The following is a 26,266-nucleotide window of genomic DNA, read 5'->3' on the forward strand; positions in this document are numbered from 1 at the left end:
GGTTGTGTGGGTGTGGCTATGCAGAGCAGGGGGCGGGGCTCGACCCACACGCCAGGCTGAAGACGCGAAGTGTCAAAAGGGAGCGAGGTGTCACCGTGGGAACCGAAAGGTTGCGCGCGCTCCCTCTGTCTCTCTCTCTCTCTCTGTCCCTCTCTGTCTCTGTCTATCTCTCTCTCCCTCAAATCTCTCTTTTTCACTTTCTCTCTCTCCCTCGTTTCCACTTGCTCTCTCCTGTACGGTCCTTTCCCTCTTTCGACTCAGACAGACAGACACTCAGACAGTGAGTCGACAGACAGACACCCGCACTCCTCTCACTCACTCCCACAGGACTATTTTTCCACTTTTGCCCCTCTTCCGTTTTAACCGCCACTACTGAGCGCGGTCTCTCGGGTGCTTGGAGTGCTGGTCGGTTGTTGCCGGAGCGGGTGATGGAAGGGAAGGGCAGCCGCTGTAAGATCGTGGTGGTGGGCGACACTCAGTGTGGCAAGACGGCGCTGCTGCACGTGTTCGCCAAAGACAGCTACCCTGAGGTAAGCAGACTACAGGAGAACACTGTGGCTTTATTTAAGCTGGAAAACTATGGCTAGTGTGTCTAACACCTCTGAAAATACAACTAAATGACTTATTTTGGGTGTTTTCTGATCGTATTTATACAGACAGCTCGCTTTAACCTATATAACACTACAGACAGTGGCTATTAGCCCCATGAAGAACTTTGACTTGAGGAGCATTTGCTGGTGGGCGACAAGCCCAGCTGGGTCTTTGCTATTAGTGGCTGAGCTGAGGAGTAAGCTGCTAGTGTTTTGGGGGGGTTTGGGGATACTTTTACAATAAGGAATTAAATAATATGAAACTTATCATCTAAGCAGCTTCAGAAATGTATCTAAAAGACAAGTATGCATAAAAACGGTCAGTTTCTTGGCTATATTTTGATTAAACTCCTGCTCCTCTTGCTGTTGTCTTGTCTGCCCTCTCTCTCTTCTTGACTAAGCCTGCTGATAGTGTTTACTATGATATATGGGAGGTGTAGTCTTTTGAGACCCCTACTCCAAGCTATCTGCAATAAAATGTCTCCCTTTGTGAATATATAACTTTTATTATGGTGAAAGCACCAGGGCTGCTGTGCTGTTCGCCACACCTCACAACTTTCTTTCTACCAATTTATGTATATACAAAAAAGGACCCCAAAGACTGAAGAAGAGCAAATTCATTTTTTTAACGGCTGCCCAGGTATGCTCTCACTGAGCACTTTATGAGGAACACATGTACACTTACTCATTGATGCAGTCATCCAGTCAGCCAGTCATATGGCATGGTGCTGCAGTTCTACCGACAGAAACACCTTGTTGATGAGAGAGGTCAACAGAGAAAGGCTACAGGGACTTGTTAGATAATCACGTCGTACAATTGTGGTCATCTCAGAATAAACACCACATCCAACCCAACCAAAGCCATGATGGGCCATGTCAGCAGAAGACCACATCAGGTTCTAATTCTTTCAGCCAAAACAGGACAATGCACGCAGATGGCAGGGTCAGAATTTGGTGCCAACAGCATGAATCCATGAACCCAACCTGCCTTTTGTGAACAGTCCAGGCTGGTGGAGGTGGTCTCATAGTGTGGGGAAGATTTCCATTACACACAAAGCAAGAGTCGTCTCAAGCTGGTTTCATGAACATGACGATGAGTTCTGTGTTCTTCAGTGGCTGTCCCAGTCATCGAATCTGAATCTAATAGAGCACCTTTGGGATGTGGTGGAACAGGAGAGTCCCAGCATGAAAGTGCTTCTGAAAAATTGTCAGCATGGACCAAAATCTCAAAGAAACGTTTCAAACAACTTGTGGAATCCATGCCAAGAAGAATTGAGGCTGTTTTGAGAGCAAAAGGAGACCCTACCCAGTATTACTATGGTGTTCCTAATAAAGTGCTCTGTGGATGTATTTAAATAACCTCCTCCACTCCCCATGGCGCTCCACCCAGATGTGGGAAACACTGTACTTTCTTTCTCAGTAACACAACTGAGTCGTTATTTCATTGAATTAACACAACTTGAGCAGGGGTTTAGGCAGTTCTACACACTAAGCAAAAAGGGTTCTTTGTGTTATGTTGAACTCAAAGGGTTTATAAAAGGTTCTGTATTGAACTTTAGTAAGGAATGCCCTTTTCAAGAGTGTACCAGCTTATTATATGTGCACCAAAAATACTGAAGGAAGGATCTCCAGTGTTCTCCAGCTGACTCTGATTGACTGGCAGGTGTTTAAAGGTGTGTGCTCATGTCGTTCCAGAGCTACGTGCCCACCGTGTTTGAGAACTACACAGCCAGCTTTGAGATAGACAAACACCGGATCGAGCTGAACATGTGGGACACATCAGGTAAGTGCTTTCCTCTGTCTTATCGACTGATTTAGCGACTGCTGCCATTGGAATACACAGCTTTGTCAAGTCTCATGGTCTACACACCAGCATGGATATCTCTATCCTGAGCTGAGGACCAGTTCTGTTTGCGGTTGTTGATGTTCACCATTTGCCATTTGCCTCTGTGTAAACTATAATATTTAATAAAAATATATATAATATTATTAATATAAAATAACGTCTAAAATATATAGACGTTACTTAAAATTAGTGAACTACTTTAAGGTGTTCAGGACTTCAATTCTGCAAATTCAACTTGTATAGGCTCCATATAAAACCACTGCCAATAGAATGGGAAGGTCATCATGCCTAATGCTAAACGAAAGTTAGATGGGTCTGGAGCCTCCTAGCTTTGAGCTATGAAGCTGTGGAGCATTGGAACTGCGTTCTGTGGAGTTGACTGAGCTCCATCCAACAGCTTTGGAATGAGTTGGAGTGGAGTTTGTGAGCCAGGACTCATTATTCAACATCAGTACCTGACCTACACCAACGCTCTCGTGGCTGAATGCAATCAAAGCATCACAGCAGTGTGTCTCATCAGAAAAACAGAGGCTGTTACTGCAGCAAAGGTTGGTCAATCTCCCTGTTAATACACTCTTAAAAATAAAGGTGCCACAAATGGTTATTGGAGAGGTGCCTTAGAGGAACCGCTTTTGGCTCCATGAAGAACCATGTATATAACAGAGATGTTATATGAGATGTTATAGATGTGAGTATGAGAACCTTCACTTGATGAAAAGGTTATTAACCAATTTAATGGTTCTTCACATTCACAGACATGGTTCTTTATGGAACCCAAAGTGGTTCCTCAGTGGCATTGCTCAAAGAACCATCTGTGGCACCTATATTGATAAGCTTTTATGCTTGATTTCAAATGAAATGCTGGATGAGCAGGTATCTACAAACCTTTGGAGGTGCAGCATAAGAGTGTGTGTGTGTGAGGGTGCTTTCACACCTGATTTGTTTGGTCGTGACCGTGCACAGGTGTGAACACTCCATCCATATTCAGGAACACAAATCAAACGAGGAGCAAACAAACTGGGTTACTAAAACAGCTTAAAATATGTGTGTCTGACAGAGGGAGGGCTTCGAGGCGTCGGTGTAGCATATCTTGGTGTCAGTCATGTCTACATATGGATGCTGTTTGCATTCTTTTGTTCATGGCTGGCAGCTTGCATGGCCTATGCTATCCTTCTGTGTGTGTAGAGAGTGAGAGAGAGAGCAATACATTACACTTGAGCTGAATAGGTTAAATACGGCCTCTTCTAATTCCCTTTACTTGCCTTTTTTGTCTCTGCTGCTGCATTTCTTAGAAAACTTGCTCAAAGCAAAGAGCAGAGAGCTGTTTGAACAAGGCTTTTTTTTTATAAGTGTCATGTAAGCACTCTTTCAACCCTTTACACTGGAAAACTGCTTGAGTCTAAAAAGCTCAGTTAACAGTCATGAACGAGAACATTTGTGAAAAGGCTTAATTTGTATTGCTGTTAGGGCTCCTGGCCTTTATAGCCCTTTCACTGTTGAAATGAGCCATTTTTAAGGGTTCAACCTACCGATAATACACCAATAATGTCTTTTTCAATGCGATATAAGACCCACATTCAGGGCTGTATTTGCATATTACTGAATTTACAGTAAGATAAGTCCAAAGATCTCTTTGTTTTTGCTTTTTTTTGTCTTTCTGTTGCATTTGACACCTGTTGGAGGTTATTCTTATCTTTTGATACCACACTGTTTTTGTTTATTTGACGCAATATTTTATTTCCTGTAAAGTATTTCTTTGTTTTACTTCTTGTTTATTTGTGACTTTAATTTTACTAAACATTACTTTTACCTTATTTATAAGGTGGAGTTGGATTTACATTATAAGAAGCTCTTCATAGACACTCCTAACGTTCTACACAGCCGCTGAGTCTCAGCCAGTAACATGTTTTTAATAGGTTGAAAACAAGTAATTTATTAGTAATAAGACATTATATATCGTTTCAATCATGATTGCTATTACAAGAATGTGTTTTCATCTTTACATATGGATATGGATAACATTAGTAGCTGATATTAAGTAGGTCTCCCTTGTGCTAGACTCCATAGGATCACTGAAGGCATCCTGTGGTATCTGGCACCAAGATGTTAGCCGCAGAGCCTGTAAGTTAGTCCTGTAAGTTGGGAGGTGAGGCCTCCAAGGATCATATCAATTAGTCTTGGGTACACATGACCCAGTCGCCGGTTCACCGGTTATCCTCCTTAGCCTCCTTTCTTGGAGCATTTTTGGTAGGTACTGAACACTGCATTTTCATTCTGTTTTGGCCTCCAAAGCAGGTGGACTGGTCATTAACAGAGGTGGCAAAAGGTCAATACCTACCAAAAACACAGTTCACATACTTCAGTAAAAGTACAAATATTCCAGTTAGAAAATACTTAAGCAAATGTTGGAGTATAATTTACCTTTTTTAATCAGGTAAAAGTAGAAAAGTACACATACTTAGAAATATACTTAAAATAAAAAAGTAAAAGTAGTAGGGTTTCTAGTTTCTAGGTTTTACTGAGTATAAACAATGGTTTATGAGATGCTAGAAATGCAGCAACATCTGCAAAATCACACATAGCACTTTAATCTCTACTAAAGCAATCAAAATACACATTTATTAGCATATTCAAACACTGATGCTAATGTTGTAATATATGTAATACACCACCCATCTGAAATCAACAATCCTGTTTAACTGTGTCTGGTTTCCAGTTATTGACTGGTGTTATGAGACTGGTGGTAAAGATAGAGTTTATGCAGAAAACTGGTGAAATGTTCTCCTCTGTCAGTTCAGATTTGGAAACCCGTTTCTCAGACCACTGAAAACCCCAGCATTTCAATCTCACAGGACTTTTTATTTTACTGAACTGGTGAAACTGGTACTAATCAATATGAAACAAATTCTGTTTGCTGTTGTTGCTGCTTGTCATTAAGCCTCTTGTTAAGCCTCCGTTCTCTTTGTAAACACTATATGTCCAAAAGTATCCAGACATCACTTAAACTACTTTAAGGTGCCTCCATAGCTGACCCAGGACTTAAATTCTGTAAATACAACTTGTGTAATCTCCATATAAAAGCACTGCCAATAGAATGGGAAGCTCCCAAACAGCTTAGTTGGGTCTTAAGCCTCACAAAATTCTGTGGATCTGTGGAGCATTGGAAGTTGATTGAACTTTGGAAAGAGTTGGATTTAGTCACAGGACTGACCAGTTTAACTCTACTGAACTGGTGAAATGGATTGGCAGTATTAATCAATATTAAACACTGTTAGATATCTATGTCTTTAATATATGCCTTTAAGAAGTATAATGTGAGTATAACAGTAATTAAACAGTAGATTAAACATCGTAGGTTTACTGGGACGGTGTGGCAAGACTGAGTCTTTCTGTGCAATTTATTAAATAGTTGAGCTTCCAGTGCAGAAGCAAAGCAGATTTTTCCACTGGATCTTATCATTCGAGGCATTGACTCCACAGGACCTCTGAAGGTGCAGCAGATCGTCCTATAAGTCCTATAAGTTGTGAGGTGGAGTCTCCATGGATCACATCAGTTTTGGTTGAATCTTGGGTGACCATGACCCTGTTGCCGCTTCATCGGTTGTCCTTTCTTAGTCAAAGTGGCTCAGATTTGTTTTTTACTTGTCAGTGGTACTTATGTTATGGCTGATTGATGTGTTAGCAAGACCGTCAGAAAGTTATGTAGGTAGAAGGACATGTAAGCTTTGCATGAGCTCTGTATGTGGTATGAATGCATATATATATATATATATATATATATGTGTGTGTGTGTGTGTGTGTGTGTGTGTGTATGGATATGGTTGTCAGAGCAAATCCTGGCACACAGGGTGTTAAGCTGCGATGTTGTTTACGCACGTTCCCTAACACACACACACACACACATGCATTTAGAGGTTTCTCAGTGAGTGAGACCTATAAAACTCTCACTTAAGGCCAGTGGGGTATTTCCTCACCCTGCAATAAAGTTATTTCAGGCTTTTTTCTCATATTTCTTTTCCATTTTCCGTGGGAAAATGCTCTCAGGCTGGCCTGCAGTTGTCTCTGGGGATTGATCAGGCCAGTTTTACCCGTTAGAGGATAAACTGTTGTCACTAATGCCCCTTTGGCCTTGGGAATGGACTCTGGCAGCGTTCAGATCGAGTTGGTGAGTCTGGGTCTCTCTGAACCTTTAGGCTTGCTGAGTCTAAAGCAAATAGACTGTTTGACAGCACGGTGTCATTGGCCCTGAGTTTTGAACTGTTTACCCAGTCAGTCCAGACTCCTCAACACTGGCAGATAAACAGTGGCGCCCCATCAGCCAGACTGTAAGAGGAGTAACAGGCCAAGGCCAAAAATAAGAGTAGAAATCCAAACACAGAAATTTAACTGTGATAAGAGCCTAATGCAAAGTGTAGTATTATCATGCATAACACCTGGATAATAAATGCATAATTAAGCAGGCTGTTTGCCGCTACTATGCCTTTAATCTTTGTTCCTTCAGACTGGGCTAAAAAACTCGCGAATAGGAGGATCTCACCAAAATGCGTCACAACAAACCATGTGAGAACGCTCTCTCTTATGGTCAGACCTGTCTGGGGCGGAGCAAGAAAGTATATTCAGAAAGATGGTCCTGTGTTCTGGACTAGTGCATACCTCCATACAATTTAACACGGAGCAACGGCAGAGATTGCATTTGTACATTGCTGTAGTAGCCTAATTATCTGGGCAGTAGACCATGTTAACACTTGGCTACGGGAGCTGTTTAGCTCAAACTTGCAGATAACACTTGACAGTGGGGGTCGAGTCGAGGTCAGATCACGTTCTCACCACAAACAAACCGCTCCAGAGTTTGCTGGTTCGAATCCCACAGCCGTCCATGGCTTAAAAAAAACAAGAGAGAATAATTGTCTGAATTGGGAAAATTACACACCCTTACACACAGTATCTGTATCTGCAATAGAGAGCGCCGATACCATGATTTTTTTTTTATGCAGAACATTTTTGTTTGCATACTTTGTTTGAACAACCAGTAAAAGCCAGTCATACACAGTTATTTCCATTAAACAGACATTTTAGGGAACTTTTACATTACAGCATTTGTTTTTTTGTGATTTTTCTGATTCTGAAACCAAAGCAGCTTGTTTTACACAGAGACGTGTCCCTGAATGTGAAATTGCTGTATAGGCACTTTTTTTCTTAACACCAGTTAAAAGCTGTTTGGTGAAGCTTAGCAAAATTATGCTTCCTTACTTGCACGTTTCTGTATGGTGGCAATTTTTATGTGAAACAGTAAAACAGTGAATGCTGTTTTTTCAAGGTTATTATATATTATTTGAGATAACATATATAAAAGTACAACCTATAAAAAGTGGAACACTATAAATATCAGGATTTATACCCATTTATTCAGTATTTAAGTCAGACTTGGTACTTGGTATCGGCAGATACTTGAGCATCTGGTGTTGGTATTGAAATCAGAAAGCAAAAAGTGGTATTGGTGCATCTCTATTGTTTATTATAACAAAATGCTTAGTGCCGAGCCCAAAGGAGCAATGATACGAGTGCTGTTCTCCTTATTAATGGTCAGGGCAGCATCAACACATTCCTGTTTTCCCTTTTTTGATCCTGTTTGACTGATATTGGTTGATATGGACAGTCAGTGTTTTCTAATAGTTATAAGGCCAAGGGGAAAAATCACAGTGACATCACACAGCTTTGAACTGAAGTCAAGGACAAGGCTAAGGGAACACAGGTAGAATCAAATGCCTTTTACTTGCTTTCACCATATATGGACTATTCAGTACTTGGTGTGTATGTGCGTGTGTGTGTGGGGGGGGGGTGTGTATGTGTCTGTCTGACTGTGCTGACCATCTGGAGAATCAGGCCAATAATTAGCAAGCGATTATGTTGCATGCTAATGAGGTCCTTGTGTGTGTGTGTGTTGGTTTGTGAGTAGCATGACATTGCTCTCTGGGACTAAATGTCACCATGTCAGTGCAGCTGATTGGACAGATTGATTATGCTGCCTGTCAGAGTGGACCAATCAGCTGGATGTAAATGAGTGGGATTACTAAAAGAAGCTTAAATTCTGTATCTGAGTCACATTAATACAGTAGGGCTGTGTCTGTAAGGGTGTATGAGGACAGACAACAGGGCATCTTTACAGTACATGTTGTAGGATATTATTGCTGTCACGCAAAAATGGCAGCTTTAACCCCTTAAAAAGCCCATGGGCCACAAGTGTTATTACAAACTTCTATTACCAAAGAATAGCCTCACCAGTTTCTTCTGTAGTTACTGAGTAATACGCCTTAGTGTGTAATAAGCCTCCTTCATTTTCAATTGAAGTCAAAAGGTTTACACAGCAGGTAGAGTGGCCCAAATCCAATGTTTTTTTAAATCTTTTTAATATGACCTATATCCAACATTCGTCTGAACAGTTCATGCTCCTAAACTGATGCAAATGTGCAAAATAGCAATGCGATTCACATGAGGTTGAAGTATCTTTACTAGCATCACAGGAGCTAGGCTCATCACCAAGATTAAGCATTCAGGCTCACTCTACAATGGGCACGGTTTACTCAGCTATAGACACTTCTTTGGTTTGCGTTTTTGGTTTCTTTAAATTTGTTTTTAAAGCTATTTTTTTCCTTTGACACTGCAGCAGCGCCCTCCGGTGGCAGCATTAAGACATTTTTAGGAATTGTTTCAAACACATTTACATTTACGGCATTTAGCTGATGCTCTTATCCAGAGCGACTTACATGGTTACTCATATTACAGAGGAGGGCCAATGCAGTGTTAGGAGTCTTGCCCAAGGACTCTTATTGGTGTAGCGTACCCAGACTGGGAATCGAACCCTGGTCTCCAACATAGTTTGAACAGATACAACACTCCAGATATTTATATGCTCTGTTACCTCACTATCCTGGGAATTAATACCTCCCTCCCTGCTGCCGTATAATTTTCTTTTTCCTGGCTGAGTTGGATTGACATAGAAGTTGCATGAATTCCGATCTGGTTGTTCAGACTGAGTTGCATTGCTGTGTATCAGGTATGTATTGGATTTCAGTGCCACATAAAAGTGAATCAAATCAGAACTGAAAATTCAGTGTGTTTTTGCCGTTCGCACTGCCGCACAGATAACACATTTGTGTTACATATTATTTGTGAAGGTAGCCAATGTAAAACAAGTTTTATTCAATGTCATTTCGGAGCATTTCTATTGTAATGGCATGTTAGCAAAAATAACTAATTTTATTTAGAGAAATCAAATTAATTACATTAAAAACTTTGACCTTTAACTTGTTACAATTGACCCCTCAGAGTAGTTACTCTATGCATGTACATAGTAGAATAGATTAGTATGTGGAACTGGAGCTGTCAGTCAGGTTCTTTGTTTTCTGTGACATACAGTTAAAGAGGCTCCATGCTGCCTTTATTGTTGGATGCACTGTGATAGTTTCTGAGTGGGTGTGTGCTTCCTATTGTTAGGGGTTTTTGTTGTTGTTTTTTGTAATATGTCCAGTTGTTCAGTTGTTTAGTACATTGGTTTTCAAACTCACGGAGGGGTTGCGGTGTGGGGATGAATGGGCCCCAGAGAGCTGGATCAGGTTTTCCAGAGAGCAGAGCTAAGTGAAGCTAAGTGAAGTGTGTTTTAGATCAGAAGCAGGATCTATCCACTCCATTTCTGCATGACTGCTGATTCCACAGCGCGTCTGTTTTATCAGTGTGGCCTTTTATACCGCCCATGTACAGCAAGCACGGTCACACATGCACAGAAGGGGATTATTGGGTTTCATGTGAATGATGGCGGAAAGAATGCAGGGATTCTCAAAGTTTGGAGTCTGTTTTCTGACTGCTTGCCATGAGCAAAATGCCACTAGAAACGTGTGCACAGTACACTCCTGTTTGTCACTCACAGTTATACATTGATTAAAGTATTACCAGTAGTATTTGTTTATTATGTAGACTTGCTTAAATCAACTCTTTAACAAACAGCCCTTGTTTGGTTGAATTGGTTCCTCCTTCTACCAGTGAAGTGACACAGTGCCACTGGCTGCAACACAACAGTTGTTTTAACAGTTGGAGAAGTGTTCTTTACATGAACCATTTTTTCTCCTGCAATTATAGAACTACAACCCAGATAACATGTGCATACAGGCACTGTTCGGTTAGCCCAACTGGGAATCAGAAAGTTTTATACATGGGTTCCATGTTGACCCCACATAAATGTCCACCAGGGTCAGTGATGGAACCAGGATGGGTTTAAACACAGGCAAAAATTTGGGAAGCCCAACTTGGTCCCAGTAACAACATATGTACAAAACCCACTCATGAGCCCAGGTCCACCTGGAACCCACCTAGCCCACGTTCCACCCATGTGAGCCCCACATGAGCATGTTGGCTGGGAAAGTAGAAACAACTAGGTAGTGTTAATGTTATGGCTGGGTTATGGCTCGATTGCAGATACCAATGCTCTAATTTAAGTGTGACACTGATGCAGCTTCGGTATTGGTGGAACACTAACGATAAGGCCCAGCCCTACATCGGTCTCTCTCTGCCGAGCTCGCGCTCTCATTCCTTCTGTCTGTGCTGCTTCCTCTCTGAGCTCTGTTTGTTTATGTACTCCAGATTACCGCTCTGCTTAGCTGTAGAGAAAGCTGGTGGTTTCCCAAGCACTGTCTGACCTTTCATGCTAAGTTCACATCCTCCTCTTCCTTCTTTCCCTCCTCTTCCTCCTCTCCTCTATTTCTGTTTTTCCTCGGATTTGAAACTTTGTGCTCAATTTGAGTGCCTGGAACCTGACTCAACCCTAATCCCACGTACACACTGGGAGCTTATTCTAAGTCAGCACCACTCACACACACACACACACACACACAAACATGAACACACATCACATTAGCAACGCTGCGTCTGTGACTTTGATGAAATACGTGTGTGTGTGTATTTGTGGTTGAGCTAATCGTAGAGTATGCGCGTGCATATTTGTGGCTAAGCTAATCAAACTGGCATTTCTGTGCTTATAGCTGAAGCTACAGCGATTACCAATGACATCCAGGCTCACAAACATGCCTCACATGAACACACACTCGTATATACACATATACACACACACACATATTATACGCACACGACAGCCCATGCTGTGTCTTTGAAACCCACTGAAGAGTTACATGTGTGTACGTGTTGAGGCTACGCTAATGAGACTGGCATGTTGGTGCTTATAGCGAAATCTACCACAATAAGCCATGACATCTTACACACACACACACACACACACACACACACACACATTCACACAGCAAAAAAAACTGCATCAGCGCAAGTGAATTGTAAGCTAGAATATGTACTAGAACGGATGTAGGGCAACTCTTAAGCAACACTCTCAGATGAGCGATGAGCAGAACCTGCATATTATATTACATGTCCAAATGTTTGTGGACACCCTTTCTAATGAGTGCATTTAGCTGTGTAAAGTTGCTCCAATGGCAGACACACACTGCCCCTGTTCTGCCATTAGAATAGGACTCATCACATCAACAAACATCAGCTTATTGGCACTGTGCCTAATGGCAGGCGTGGGCTAGAGGAGCACTGAGCTGTGGAGCAGTGGAAAGACAGTGCTCCATCCAGTATCTTTGGGGTGAGTTGGGGAATTAGGGAGGAGGTGGAGTGGTGGTCATCCAACATCCTGACCTCACTAACGCTCTTGTCGCTGAATGCGATCAAATCCTCACAGCAATGCTCCAAAATCAATTAGCGAAACAGGACAAACTCCTCATTTGTTTTTGGAGGAGAGAATAAATGAGCAGGTGTCCCAATACTTTTGTCCATGTAGTGTGGAGAAGGTGCGAAAAGGAGTTGAATGTATTGCACTGGAAGGAAGCAGCGAGGCTGTTCTGTGAGGTGTTTTTGCTGTATGAACGACAACAATGCCCCCAGGCAATTAAAAATACATGGAAAAGATAAAACAGAATGACACACATTCAAAGCGCACACACACACACACACACACACACAAACACACACAGGCTGGGAAGTGGAGCAGCTGGGGGCATCCATGGATAAAGTTAATGCATCAGAGAGAGGGGGGTTGGAGACCAGAAAGATGTACATCTGTGTCCCCTTTACACACACACACACACACACACACACACACACACACACACAGTCGTATGTAAAAGTTACAATACCCCTGTTCAAACGTGGTGTTTGAAAGTGAAAGTGTGGTGAAGTGAGAGAAAGTTCCCCCTCTCTACAGAGAACACACTTCTGCACATCTGCTGGATTCATATGACATTTACAAAAGCAATAATACACCAATCAGCCGTAACATTAGCACCACTGACAGGTGAAGTGAAGAAGATTATCTTCATCTTCGGTGGCATCAGTCAAGGCGTGGATATATTAGGCAGCAAGTGAAGAGTCAGTTCTTGAAGATGATGATGTGTTAAAAGCAGGACACAGATTGTGAAAGACGCTCATTGATATGACCCATGGAGGTCCCACCTCACAACTTACAGGACATAAAGGATCTGCTGCTAAAGTCTTGACCAATAGAAACAGATAAACAGACCAATAGAAATGCTCTAAATTACTTGGAATAAACTTTCGTTCAACTTCTCCTGTAAATCCTGTTTATTGGACAGCGACGATATTCAGACATACATATTGGTCATGTTATTATTACTCTGTGACCTGATAAGGCCTAAAACAATCACATGTGTGTGTGTGTGTGTGTGTGTGGGGGGGGGGTCTCACAGCTGGATAAGGGACCCATCAAACTGAGATAAAACATAAGAGGCTGCCTCTCTCCCTGATGCTGCTCTTTTACTCTGGCCTTTTCTCCGCCTGCGCTTCTCTCTCTATCTCTCTCTCTGGTTGACAACCAGCCACAGGGGCTTGTGGGACATGCGGTCCTGAGCTGCTCCCTGAGGCCAGCACAAAAATCACCGAGAGCTTTGATCGCCACTTCAAACACTCGCTCCCTTCCTCCCTCCCTCATTCTCTCTCTCTCTCTCCCTCTCTCTCTCTTTGCTCTTCCTATGTGTCTCTGGCTGTAAAGGAGACAGAAAGAGGGAGATGTTTGATTTCATTGTCTGGTCTGTCAGTTTCTTTGAGCTGAGGCACTCAGAGCAGTCCGTCGAGGGGCCTGCAGGATCTACAGGTGTTTGGTCCGCTGCCATGTTTCTCCAAGGAGTTCAGTCTTCTTGACAGTGCCAGGTGCTGTGCTGCAGGGCTGGACCCCTCGCACTGCCCTCCAGAAGTTTGGAAACATGACACGAACAAGGCTTTGGCATAATCAGGAGGCGAAACGGTGCAGCTAAGGATTTAAACACAGTGATTTGTAACTTATGCAGAAAATAGCAGCATGATACGCTACATGTCCACATTTTTGTGGACAGTCCTTTTATTAAATGCATTCAGCTGATTGACACAAATGTGCAACTGCACACACACAGCTAGTCTAGTCCCTGTAGAGAAGGACTGCCAATAAAATAGGACTGTCAGGAGGAGAACATGGACCTATTGACACCCTGCTTAATGCCATGTGTGAGCTAGATCGGTTTAAAGCCCCCCCAGCATTGAGGTGTGGAGAACTGTGTGCTCTAGAATGATGGTGGTGCTCCAGCCGATACTTTTGGGATGAGTTGGGGAGTTGGGAAGGAGGTGGATTGGTGATCATCCAACATCCTGACTTCACTAAGACTCTTACACTGTCAAATCCTAACAGCAGTGCTCCAGAAGGCCTTCCATGGACAGTAGAGACAGTTACTCCCAACAAGAGCAGTGTAAACTCTTTTTAATACCCTTGATCTTGGAAGAAACAATGAATGAAATAATTATAAGAGAAAATAAAAATTACAATATTTTATATTTATATAAAGCACAACAAATGAAGTGTCTTCAGTGTTAACTAGTAAATAAAGCCAGTCATTTTAGTAATTTATTATATTTATATATAGTACAATACAATAATGGTCTAGTTAACATAAATCAGCCATTTCTTTTGTAAGTAGAGCATTTTTTTTCTAAATAATGATTTGTTTATAATAATAGTGGATGAAAATGCTTTACTCCAAAAGTGCTGATGAGTGCTGATGAGTGCTCACACACAACAAGGGAATAAAAGGTGGGGGGTTTGCCGTTATTGACAAAAAACTGCCTTTCCTTACTTTTTCAACTAAATATATGTAATATGTTTAAAAGGTACATTACCTGCAGAATGACAAAAAACAAACATGTTGAAAGGGCACGTTCACCTAATTTTATTTTTGCACCTTCTATGCATTTTGTTCCTATTACTCAAAGTCAGTATCAGCAGCCTATTTATCACCACATTTACGAATCTCTCAGTGGAAACAAGTGGCAATGAGCACTGGTTCGTGATCTCAATAGAGAATTTCCACAGCCCATATCTACACACTTCATGTTGCTAATCATTGAACAGACTAACCAGCTACTATAACCATAACAAGCCAACAACCAGCTGTGCACCTTCTGCTGACGACTTATCCTTTCCTAAAGGTGCCCTAGAATGGAAAACTATTCATCTTGGCATAGTTAAATAATGAGAGTTCGTCACTGTAACTGTGATACTGTGAGCCTCAAACACTATTATCTTGTCACTGAAACGAAAATCCAGCATAACCGAAACAGGGCTGTAAAACAGGCCAATTACAAAACCCCAAACCGTTCCCCTCAACAGCCTCAACTCATTTTATTCACGCCCCCTAAATGCCTAGACACTCAGCCCACTAGCGAAAGTCCTTCAAGGCTAGACACATTGGCAACTAAGGGGAGAATATAGAACCAAAGCTAAAAAAGGCCAAGAGCTAACAATTGGCCTATTTGGTCAAACGCTGCTTAGAAAAAGGGCCCGGCTGCTGTGAATAGCTAAATCTAGCAGAGTGTACGATAGTGACTTCAGCTAGCTAACTATATTCCGTGCTGACTGGACACCAAGACAACTCAGAGAGGACAGCTCTTATTCATTTATTATTATAGTCTCAAAAGCTATGCTACGCAAAACAAGCCAACAAAAGCAGATCTTATTATTTCTATTCATGAGATCCACCCCAAGGCGTGTTTCATTTTGAGGCAAAATAACAGGGTGGTAAATAGGCTTGTAAAATTGCACCTGAGCATGTTTCACCCCATCTAAGTCACATATTTACAATTTATACATCAAACAACAACTTATAATAATCAGTAAATGCATCTTGTGACAGTTTTTAAGCCTATCAGCTCACCCGCAGCTCCCCAGCAAAACTGTATTTCATGAAAAAGTGAATGAACAAGCTCACCATGGGAACCTAAAGTAGTTTTCACCTTTCTGTGTTTGTAAGACATGTTTTAAGTGGGAACTTTATCCATTAGAAGAAATACATTGATTAATTAATCTGATTGTAGATACCTGACAAAACAGTAACAGTTTGAAAGTTTGCATTTATTGACATACATTTTATTGACAAAAATATTGGGACACCTGCTTATTCATTGTTTCTTCCAAAATCAAAGGTATTAAAATATGTTCATTCTGTTTTGTTGGAGTAACTGTCTGCACTGTCCAGGGAAGAAGGCTTTCAACTAGATTTTGGAGGAGCATGGCTGTGAGGGTTTGATTCAGTTCAGTGAAAAGAGTGTTAGTGAGGTCAGGATGTTGGATGATCACCACACCACCTCACTCAAAACTCCAAAACGTTCCAGAGAAGACAGTTCCACTGCTCCACAGCTCAATGCTGGGGGGGCTTTATACCCCTCTAGCCCACGTCTGGCATCAGGCATGGTGCCAATAGTTTGATGTTTATCTGCTCCAGAGAGTCCTATTCTATTGGCAATAGTTTTCTATAGGGACTAGACAGGCTGTGTGTGTGCATTGGCACATCTGTGTCAGCAATGGGTGCAACTTAAAAGTAGCTGAATGTGTTCATTAGAAGGGGTGTCCACAAACATTTGGACATACCGAGTATGGACTGTTTGATGCATCTGCAAAAGGTCCAGAAAGCATCTAACAGAGATCGGACGAGAGTTCGAGTTAACTCCCTCTTTAAAAGACTTTTAAAAAGGCTAAGCGTCCCCAAACTTTGTGGAGTTTGATATTCTACTCCATATCCGCACATCGGCAATGAAGGGGGTGTGTGTGGGTGTGTGTGGGGGGGGGGGGTCGCAGGCAAAGATGTGAAAAGGTGCTTCTTGACAAAAAGAAGAGGGACTTATTAAATGTCTGGTGAATCTCAAGTACAAATTCAACAGAAATGACCACAAAGCCAGCTCTCTCACACACTCGTACATAAACACACACACGTACACACTCTCCCTCTCACATTGCTGCAGTGCTGACCACCAGCCTCACCTTTCCTCTTCTTCGTGCTGTACCTCTCTCCATCCATCTTCACCCTTCTGTCCTGAGGTGGAATTAAACTGACCTCTCACTCAGCGAGCTTACTACAGGAGCCACCATCTGCTATCACTTTATTGGCCTGTATTTCACACACACACATACATAGTTTAAAGGCACTGGATGGGGCTATACCCTACTCAGAGCAGATTATGCAATTTAATAAAGATATATGGATAATTTATTGTTGCTATCCTGTACATTCTTTCTTTTTATTTTTTCACTTTTTTATTATTTTATTATTTTTTATTATTTTAATTTTCATTTACAATCTGGGTTCAAAATGTGATAATCTTGTTATATTTGAACCAAAAATTACATGAAGAAAAATTATGACTGCATCTATGATGTTTACAGTTTACTAAGGAAACTAGAGCTTGGAGATGGGAGGAGTGTGGTGCATGGTTCATTGGTTTCTGGTCTATTGGGAACTTTGGTATTCAAACAATGTGGTTACATTAGATCCTCAAAATAATTCTAAATCAAAAAAGATGAGATTTGAGAACATGTTTAAATGTACCTTAGGTTAAAATGTCTGTGTGTGCATCTGTCCACAGGCTCTTCCTACTATGATAACGTACGGCCGCTGGCGTATCCAGACTCTGATGCTGTCCTCATCTGTTTCGACATCAGCAGGCCAGAGACTCTCGACAGTGTCCCAAAAAAGGTCTGACTCTTACTCTTCTCCATGCTTTCCGCATCCCCAGTTGAGGAATATGGACATGTAATTGCAGGAATTAGGATTTGAAGATATGTAGTGTTTAGAAGTCATAGCAGCAAAAAATGTGCTATTTTCTATAAAAGATCCCACATTTTCCCGCATGACTCACTAAAGCAACCAGAGATCCTGTAGAAATGTACATTTTAAACCTTTCATCTAAACCACCTTTTTAACTAAATTTAGTTTCACAAGTCACAAGTTCTCCTAACTCACATTTGTTAGTTCCGCATGTCACTCAAAAACATTAAGAAGTGAGCTGCAGCTGTAATTCATTAAATACTGTGTGAGATGTTTAGTCTGTGGCTCCTCCATCTCAGTTAGGTTAGAAGGTCTGCAGGTTAAAACTCCCCCTGTCACATGGGAGGAAGCCTTCCTATTCTTACTCTCATGATCATTGAGAGCTGTAGCGTTTATGCAATTATGTAAAAGGTATGATCTCCTGTCTCTTGACAAGCAGGCGGTTAGATAGTTGCTCCACTTTAAAGCTGTGGAGCCATCAACATTTCTGTGTTCGAGAAAGAACAGAAAGGTCAATTTACTCAGAACTGTGTTTATGTAGTGTAACTTTACAGCTCTAGAGTGGCCCTACGGTCTAACTGCCAGATATAATCAAGTGTGAGGAGATCATAAGTTCAAATCCCAGCAAGGGCTCAGCTCTCTACTGTCAAAAGCCTCCAGGTCTGGGAATATCATGTGACAGGGGAAGTTCTAACCTGCATATGGGTATAAACAGTAAAAAAAATGACAAGCAAGGACAAAGACATTACATCCTGCTCCGCATTTAATCAATTTCAGCTGCAGCTCATTTACTAATGATTTTGAGGCTCAAGTCAATATGTGGTGTTGATCAAATTGAGATACAGAACTGACAACATTTGAGTAAGGAGAACTTTTAACTAGACTAAGTTGAGTTAACTCAACTAAATCAGTTACTTTATAAGTTGTAAATTGGTCTGACTTTACATTCTTTACAATGAATAGGCTGACAATTGCTGAGTAATCTCGCATAGGAAATGCAGAGGACTGTGTCCCATAGTTATGAGCTTATAACCATGTGTTACCATGCGTCACCATACCTATTGAGGGGGTTTTAAACATGTTCATTATAGGTCCACTTATTTTGAATGACCAGGAAGTTATAAATTAAAGTCTTTTAGTTTTCCACTGGATACAGAGTATATAGGACATAAGTGGCTATTGGAATGAGCTCAGTGTGCAGAGAGCATGCTGTAAATGCAGCTGGTCTGCTAATTGACCATTATTTTAAATGGATACAGTTGATTAACAGCATTTCTGTTCAGGGAAAGAGCGAGAGCTCTCCATTGCAAGCCTGAAAGGTTGTTGTTTGTGCTTGTGTGTATATGTGTGTAGTGGATTAACTGAAGCCACTCTTTTCTTCTGGAAAAAGGTCAACAATTATGCGGTGCATACAGGGTGTGAGACTGGCCCTGCAGGGTTTAGGGATGCGTGTGGTTTCGGTGTGTGTGTGGTCTCTCATATCAGCTTTAAATGCAGTCGTGTGGCGGACATTCCCACGCTGTAGAAGCCTAATAGTTGTTTTGACGTGTTTTGGGCTTAGCACTGTTCTGTTGTGTAATGTGCGTCGTCTACAAGACGCTTCGCCCAGCGTTATGAGTCTCAGCCCACATGTCCTTACATCACCCCAGCTTTTAGAGTTCCTGACCTCAGTTTACAGCTGCTCAACCTCAAAGCGCTGTGATGGAGGACTATAAACAATCGCATTTGTGCTTCTTTAAAATAGAAAAGTCTGGAAAAACGTGATAAAAAAGAACGTCCTTAGAAATCCCTCTCTGTTTTTTAAGGTACCACTTAAACGTTTGGAGTCACCTGTTCACACTCGTTGCCGTTTCTTTCCAGTGAAGCCTATCTGTATAAAAAATGATCCACTTTGTGTCCAAATGTTTGTGGACACCCCTTCTCATGTCTAAATTCAGCTACTTTAAGTCGCATCTATGGCTGATACAGATGTGCAGATGCAAACACACACAGCTAGTCTACTCCCTGTCGAGAAGTACTTTTTAAATACAATAGGACTCTCTGGAGCAGATAAACAATAACCTATTGGCACCATGTCTAATGCCAGGCGTGGGCTAGAGGAACTGTGTTCTCTGGAATGATGAAAGGTGATCCATCCAATAAATGGATTAAAGAAATTAAAAAACAGGATTTTAGTGCTTAGAGCTTTAAGTGCATGTGCATTATTTATTTATTTATTTGTTCAATGTTTCACACAAATACACCACTCGGGGGCTGCAAAACAGCTGAGTACACACAGCACTAAAGCAGTGTTTTAATAATGTATAGGACATGTCTCGGGGCTAGCAGCTTATGGCGAGTGTTAGTGACACGGCTGACGCAGTCTTTTATTTAATTATAACTGATTATCAGCTACATACTGTAGGTATGGTGCAGACCGAATTGAAGGGTTACAGCTTAGAAGGCATACCATGCCATGCTGCACCACCCTGTAAAATAGCGCCATGATACTAACTAATGGCCCATTTGCCATGAAGTGTTCACACAGTGTAATGGGCAGCTGCAACTGCAGAATTTGAGGTTCTAAGGCTAAGTTCACACAGTTTACCCTGTGCTTTTAATGTGGCCTATATCTGGACATTTCTCTGAACAGTACATGCACAACTGTTCTGCGTCTGGAGGTTATGATTTCCTCTTAGCCAGCATTACAGGAGCTATCAAGGAGTCCCAGTGGCTGACAGCTGGGCTTTTCACAGAGAATGAGTTCAAGCTCGCTGTAAAAAGGGCACATTACTGGCCACACCCACTTCTATGCTAGTTAGGACTTTAAAGTTTTTAAATTTCTTCCTTAGACGCTGCAGTAGCGCCCTCCTCTGCCCATACTCACCATTTCTTTTAGATTAGAAATGTTACTTTGCTATCCTGCCACCTCCCTGAACACCTCCTTCACTGCTGTCTGTTGTCCATTAATTTGTCCATATAAAAGTGGCCCATATCGGAATTAAAAATGTCAGTGTGTTTGCCGTTCACACTGCCACACAGATAACACTGTGAAAAAAAGATACGCTGTGTAAAACTAACCTAATATGACAGCGACAATGTATTTGTCATAGAATGGCTGATAGAACAGCACTTAACAATGCAGATGGATAATGACCCAGAACTCGTAGTAAATGCACCCCAAGAGCTTCCTAACCCAAAGGAAGACGTGGAATGTTCTTAAAAAGCTGTGTCAGTCACCTGACCTCAACTTGATTGAGCAGCTTTTCACCTAATAAAGACACAGCTGAAGGCAGAAAGACCCACAAACAAACAGCAACTGAAGGCCTAGCAAAGCAGCTCAAGAGAGGAAACAAGTGATTTATTTCCAAACATTTGAAAAAATGTTGTATTTGAAATTTTGTTAGTTTGTCCAACCAAAAAATAAAATAAACATAAAAATGAGGGAACTATGTAAAAAATGGCTGTAATTCCTAAACGGTTTATGAAACAGTTTATATGAAAAACGGTTTATATGTGTAAAACTAACCTAATATGACAGCGACAATGTATTTGTCATAGAATACATTTGAATCATTTTTTCATAAGCGAAATAAATGCTAATCTTCACCTTCATCTCTAGCACCTGCATTTAGTAAAAGTAAAATAAGAGCTTGTCATGGAGGTTTATGTTATGATGTTATGTTTGAACGACCGATCAGCAGCACTTGTGTACATTTCATACTTTTATTCACAGTCAAATTTAGACATTCTATTATTTTATTTTTTTTGTTAAGGACCAGTGGCCCCATGTTAGCAGGAGATGAATTTAATATTCTAACCCGAACCCGAATGCTAAACTGACCCCTCCCACGTGGGTGGGGTTAAGAATGTGACAGGCCTGGAATGTCGAGGGATGCTGTGTTCTGACTCGAAGCGTGAGGGATGGTGTTAAGGGTCAAAGGTCATTTGGAATATGTTGACGGATGGTTGAACACATTGAGCTGGAGGGGAACAGTGGCATAACTGGCATAGCTGAACCTGGTGGCTATAGAAGCAGAGACGGCAGCGTTGTTTAGATGCTTTGGGTCGTCGCTGCTCTGGGTGAAAAGCCAGTGAACGAGGGCCAGGATAAAAGCTACTTTCACACCGTCTTTGTCCCGGTTTGTTTTACGTCATTGGAGAAATATATGCATGCTGAGCGAATATCACCATGTTTTTCTGACCTTTAAAGAAAGTAATTCAGTCGGAAAATGCAACAAAATGCATTTTCCACTTATCATCACATAGAGGATCAAAACCCTGACATTACCACAGTTATTAATGGGGTAAATCTAGTGTTATAGTTGGCTACAGTATTTCTGCATGGTTAATTACATCACTAATTACACTTACACATCAATTAGATTGTTTTCATTGTGAAATTCCCATGTGCACTATTATACTTTTCCCAGCTTATGTTGACAATTATTCAATTATTTCATAATTTAATAATGAATTGCCTATACATTATATGCACAAAAGTATTGGGACACCTGCTCATTTATTGTTTCTTTAGAAATCGAGGGCATTAAAAAGAGTTGATCCTGCTTTTATTTGAGTAGTGAGGTCAGGAGGTCAGGAGTAGTGAGGTCAGGAGGTTGGGTGATCACCACCTCAACTCATCGCAAAGCTTTTGGATGGAGCACCATAATTTCAGAAAACACAGTTCCACTGCTCCACAGCTCAGTGCTAGCTTTATACCCCTCTTGCCCACGCCTGACAACTAAAGTGGATGAAATCAGAATTCTTTCCTTGATAAACAGTCTAGACAAGTCAAGGGCACTCTTGTGGAGGTAGGCATATGATTGCCAAAGTGTCCAATCAAGAGACACTTTCATGAATTTAAATACAGAGGGTTTAATGCAAGATACAAACCACAGGTAACACTGAAGAACAGAAAGGTCAGATTAGACTAAATTCTCTGGACTAAGACTCTTTGAACAGATGAAGCCAAGATAAAAAGAAGGAAAAGACAGACTCAAGAGCTAAAGCATCATCTGTCAAACATGGTGGAGGCATTGTTATTGCATGGGCTTGTATGGCTGCCAATGGAACTGGGTCACTGATGTTTACTGATGATGTGACTTCTCATGGAAGTAGCAGGGTGAATTCTGATGTGTATAGAGCTCTACCTTCAGCCCTAAAACTGTCAAATGCTGCAAAGCTGATAGAACAGCACTTAACTATGCAGATGGATAATGACCCAGAACTCGTAGTAAATGCACCCCAAGAGCTTCCTAACCCAAAGGAAAAAGCTGTGTCAGTCACCTGGCCTCAACTTGATTGAGCAGCTTTTCACCTACTAAAGACACAGCTGAAGGCAGAAAGACCCACAAACAAACAGCAACTGAAGGCCTAGCAAAGCAGCTCAACAGAGGAAACGCACTGCAGTTATTGGCTGCAAGTGATTTATTTCCAAACATTTGAAAAAATGTTGTATTTGAAATATTGTTAGTTTGTCCAACCAAAAAATAAAATAAACATAAAAATGGGGGAACTATGTAAAAAATGGCTGTAATTCCTAAACGGTTTATGAAAAGGTTTATATGAAACGGTTTATATAACTGTTGTTATATAAATATACACACTGTATATACTGTATATACAGGAAGGGGTGTGGTGGCTACACATCAGTTTATGTATTAATAAAGAATCCATTCGTCTGTTTATTTCTAATCCTCTTTTTGTGTGTGTGTGTCTTTCAGTGGCAAGCTGAGGCGCAGGAGTACTGTCCTAATGCTAAGCTAGTGCTGGTGGGCTGTAAGCTTGATATGAGGACAGACGTCAGCACCTTACGAGAACTGTCCAAACAGCGCCTCATACCAGTCACACACGAGCAGGTGAGAACACATACACACACACACACACTCTAGGGAAATGAGAAGACCGAAGTAAAAGCACAGAGAGGAGGGTGTGCAGTAAGAAGGGAAAGAAAGGCAGGATGGTGCAGAAACGTACATCTGCAGTATTACTGTTTACACAGCTACAGCAGGGCGGCTCACCAGAGAGATGACACATCCTCACACACACTCAAAGACACTATAGTAAGTAGAGCCTCGGTGTAAGAGAAGTTGACAGACTGTAGTGTTGGCTTCTATTTGGAGGTTAAGAGCGTTTAATATTCATGCATGGGATTTAGCAAAACCAAAGGAATAATAAAGCGTCAGAAGACTTTGATGAACAAACGCAGCCTGATATCACAGGCTTTGGGGTTCTGGACGCTTCAGAGAGAGAGAGAAAGAGAGAGAGAGAGAAAGAGAGAGTAGGAGACAGACAGAGAGACAGATAAAAAGACATAGAGTGAGAGCACCAATCAGCCATAGCATTAATACCACCCCCTTGTTTCTTCGAGTGATTCAGAAACAGCACTCCATAAGTTGCACCCATTGCTGACAGAGATGTGCAAATGGACACACAGAGCTTGTCGGATAAAAAACAATGAATGGGCAGGTGTCCTAATATTTTGTCCATGTAGTGTATATACACATATGTGTATATATATGCTTCTTGTCATTCCCCAGTTTACTTTTTAACCACATATCTCTCTCTCTCTCTCCCTTTTAGGGCAGCCTACAGGCACGAGAGCTCGGCGCAGTCGCGTACGTGGAGTGCTCGTCGCGCATGTGCGTGAACAGCGTGCGGGATGTCTTTCACATCACCACACTCGCCTCAGTCAGGCGGCCCGCCCCCGGACTCAAGCGCAGCTCATCCCGCCGCGCCCTCAAACGTATATCCCACCAGCCCCTTCTGCCCATCAGCTCTCGGCCCACGCCCCTCGAACCCTCCCCCACTCTCAGAAAGGACAGAGCCAAAAGCTGCATTGTCATGTAGAAAATGAGCCAACTCATACAAACACACACTCACACAAACTGAGCTGTGTTCTGATCTCATCTTTGTAAAATGGGCTTCTCACAGCTGCTGTCTATTTATGAGACTCTTACAGTCGTACATCACGCCTGATTACGACCTATTTTAACCTGTATAGATGTGTGAACAGGTTCCACAGAGGACTATTTATTGACCCATATATTGTTGTTGTTGCTGTTATTATTTTTTTGACGCCACAGAGTAAACAAAGAAGAGGTGACTATGAAAACAACAGGCATGGGATTTATGTGCGAGTGCAGTTTTTTCTTTTAGTTTTTCATATCGGAATCCTATCCGTTTTGGCAGATAGTTGCTTGAAAATATTCCAAACAATATTTGAAGGAGCTAAAATCTTTGGTGATGCTGGACTACTTCGTTACAATACCTAATGCTGATCCAAGTAGATGTAGTCCCAATTTGTACATTTTATAAATGTTTATCTATTGCCATCAGCGATCCATATTTATTAAAAATATCAGATCGGCCCAGGCCCACAATTCCCATATCGGTGCATTCCTACTTGGCAGTTATTTGCTGGAGTCAAACGCTGAAATGTTCCAGTGTGACTGCCAGAGTTTTAAATTCAGACAGACTCGACTCTCCAGAGTCCTCAATAACTTTTTTATCCACATCAGTAACTCTAATGGGAATTGGCAGTCACGGGCGATAGTGCTCCACTTGCGTGGAATTATGCACTTTGGAAACGACACGGGGTCAGAATGCCAAAACGGTCTTTTTTTTTTTTTTCCTCCCTGGTGATTCACGTCATATCACACAGCAACTTGTGTAGAACTGGCTGACAAAGTCAGATAGAGCTGGACTCAGACACCTTTGCTGATGACTGCTGATGCCTGGAGGAGCCCATAAGTCTAAACACGGAGTGAGTTGGGATTTAGTAGGTTATTGACTCGTTTCACACTCTAAAATGGATGCAGCAAGTAAAGCATTGCAGGTTCTAAAAAAAAAAAAGAAAGCACAAGCACACATTCTCTGATCAGACTATACAAGCGTCTGGCATGATTCCACATTCACCCTGTTCTAAAAACTCTCCTAGAGAAAAAAGAAAGGGGAGGAAAAAAACATCTGAGTCGGCTCTATCCGTGTATTCCTGTCCAAAATAAAAATTCCCAAAGGAGAGAAACTCAACCCCTGTTTGTGTGGCATCACTATTTTGTGTTGATATTTGTGTATGTAAATTCTCTGAGAGAGGCAATCAGAGGCATGGAAACCACTGAACCTATGTTTATCAGGAACGTGCAGCCGTTTCCTCGGCAACCGCCTCCCGCCTTTGTGATGTCACAACGGAACTGAGGAAAGAATGCTGTTGCCGTGGTTTCCGGCTCCTCCACAGGACATCTTGTCTTATTTCATGAACACCAATAAATTAATGCTCGCTTGCGCGCGCACACACACACACACACATGGCATGGGGTTAGGCGGAGGCAGGAGGTAGATGAGGTTGGCAGCAGCAGTCGTGAACCAACAGAGCACCACAGCTCAGGCTGAGAGTAAGAGGATTAGTGTGTGTGTCTGTGTGTGAGTGTGTGTGTGTGTGTACTCCATCATGTGCCATAAGCACACGCATACACACACCTTATACCTCTCCCCTAGTGTTTTTGATGATCCTAACCATTCATTATAGCACAGTTAGATCGCCAATGTCGTGTTAGGATCGTTTCCACAGTGACCGCTGGCCTCGCCTAGCATCACTACTGCGGCATTAGCATCACTACTGCATCCCTAGCATCACAGCCGTGCTGTTTGTCACAAGTCATGTTCATGAGGTCCTGGGTCTGGCACGTCCAAGGCTCTGAGAG

General features: G+C 41.8%; 1 protein-coding gene across 1 annotated transcript; it reads left to right on the top strand.

Moving 5' to 3' along the window:
* Window positions 1-25,595, top strand: rnd2 (Rho family GTPase 2). The gene is made up of 5 exons (XM_072692964.1): window positions 1-530; window positions 2,286-2,373; window positions 17,401-17,510; window positions 23,288-23,422; window positions 24,147-25,595. The coding sequence occupies exons 1-5, from the start codon at window positions 429-431 to the stop codon at window positions 24,411-24,413; spliced, it is 702 nt and encodes a 233-aa protein (XP_072549065.1). The 5' UTR covers window positions 1-428; the 3' UTR covers window positions 24,414-25,595.
* Window positions 25,596-26,266: the final 671 nt, after the last annotated feature.

The sequence above is a fragment of the Salminus brasiliensis genome, chromosome 12, assembly GCF_030463535.1.
Source record: "Salminus brasiliensis chromosome 12, fSalBra1.hap2, whole genome shotgun sequence".
Lineage (NCBI taxonomy): Eukaryota > Metazoa > Chordata > Actinopteri > Characiformes > Bryconidae > Salminus > Salminus brasiliensis.

Coding starts and splice junctions, on each gene's coding strand:
- rnd2 (XM_072692964.1), top strand. CDS start 429: ATGGAAGGGAAGGGCAGCCGCTGTAAGATCGTGGTGGTGGGCGACACT. Junction 17,511..23,287: donor TCGACAGTGTCCCAAAAAAG/GTCTGACTCTTA, acceptor TGTGTCTTTCAG/TGGCAAGCTGAGGCGCAGGA. Junction 23,423..24,146: donor TACCAGTCACACACGAGCAG/GTGAGAACACAT, acceptor TCTCCCTTTTAG/GGCAGCCTACAGGCACGAGA.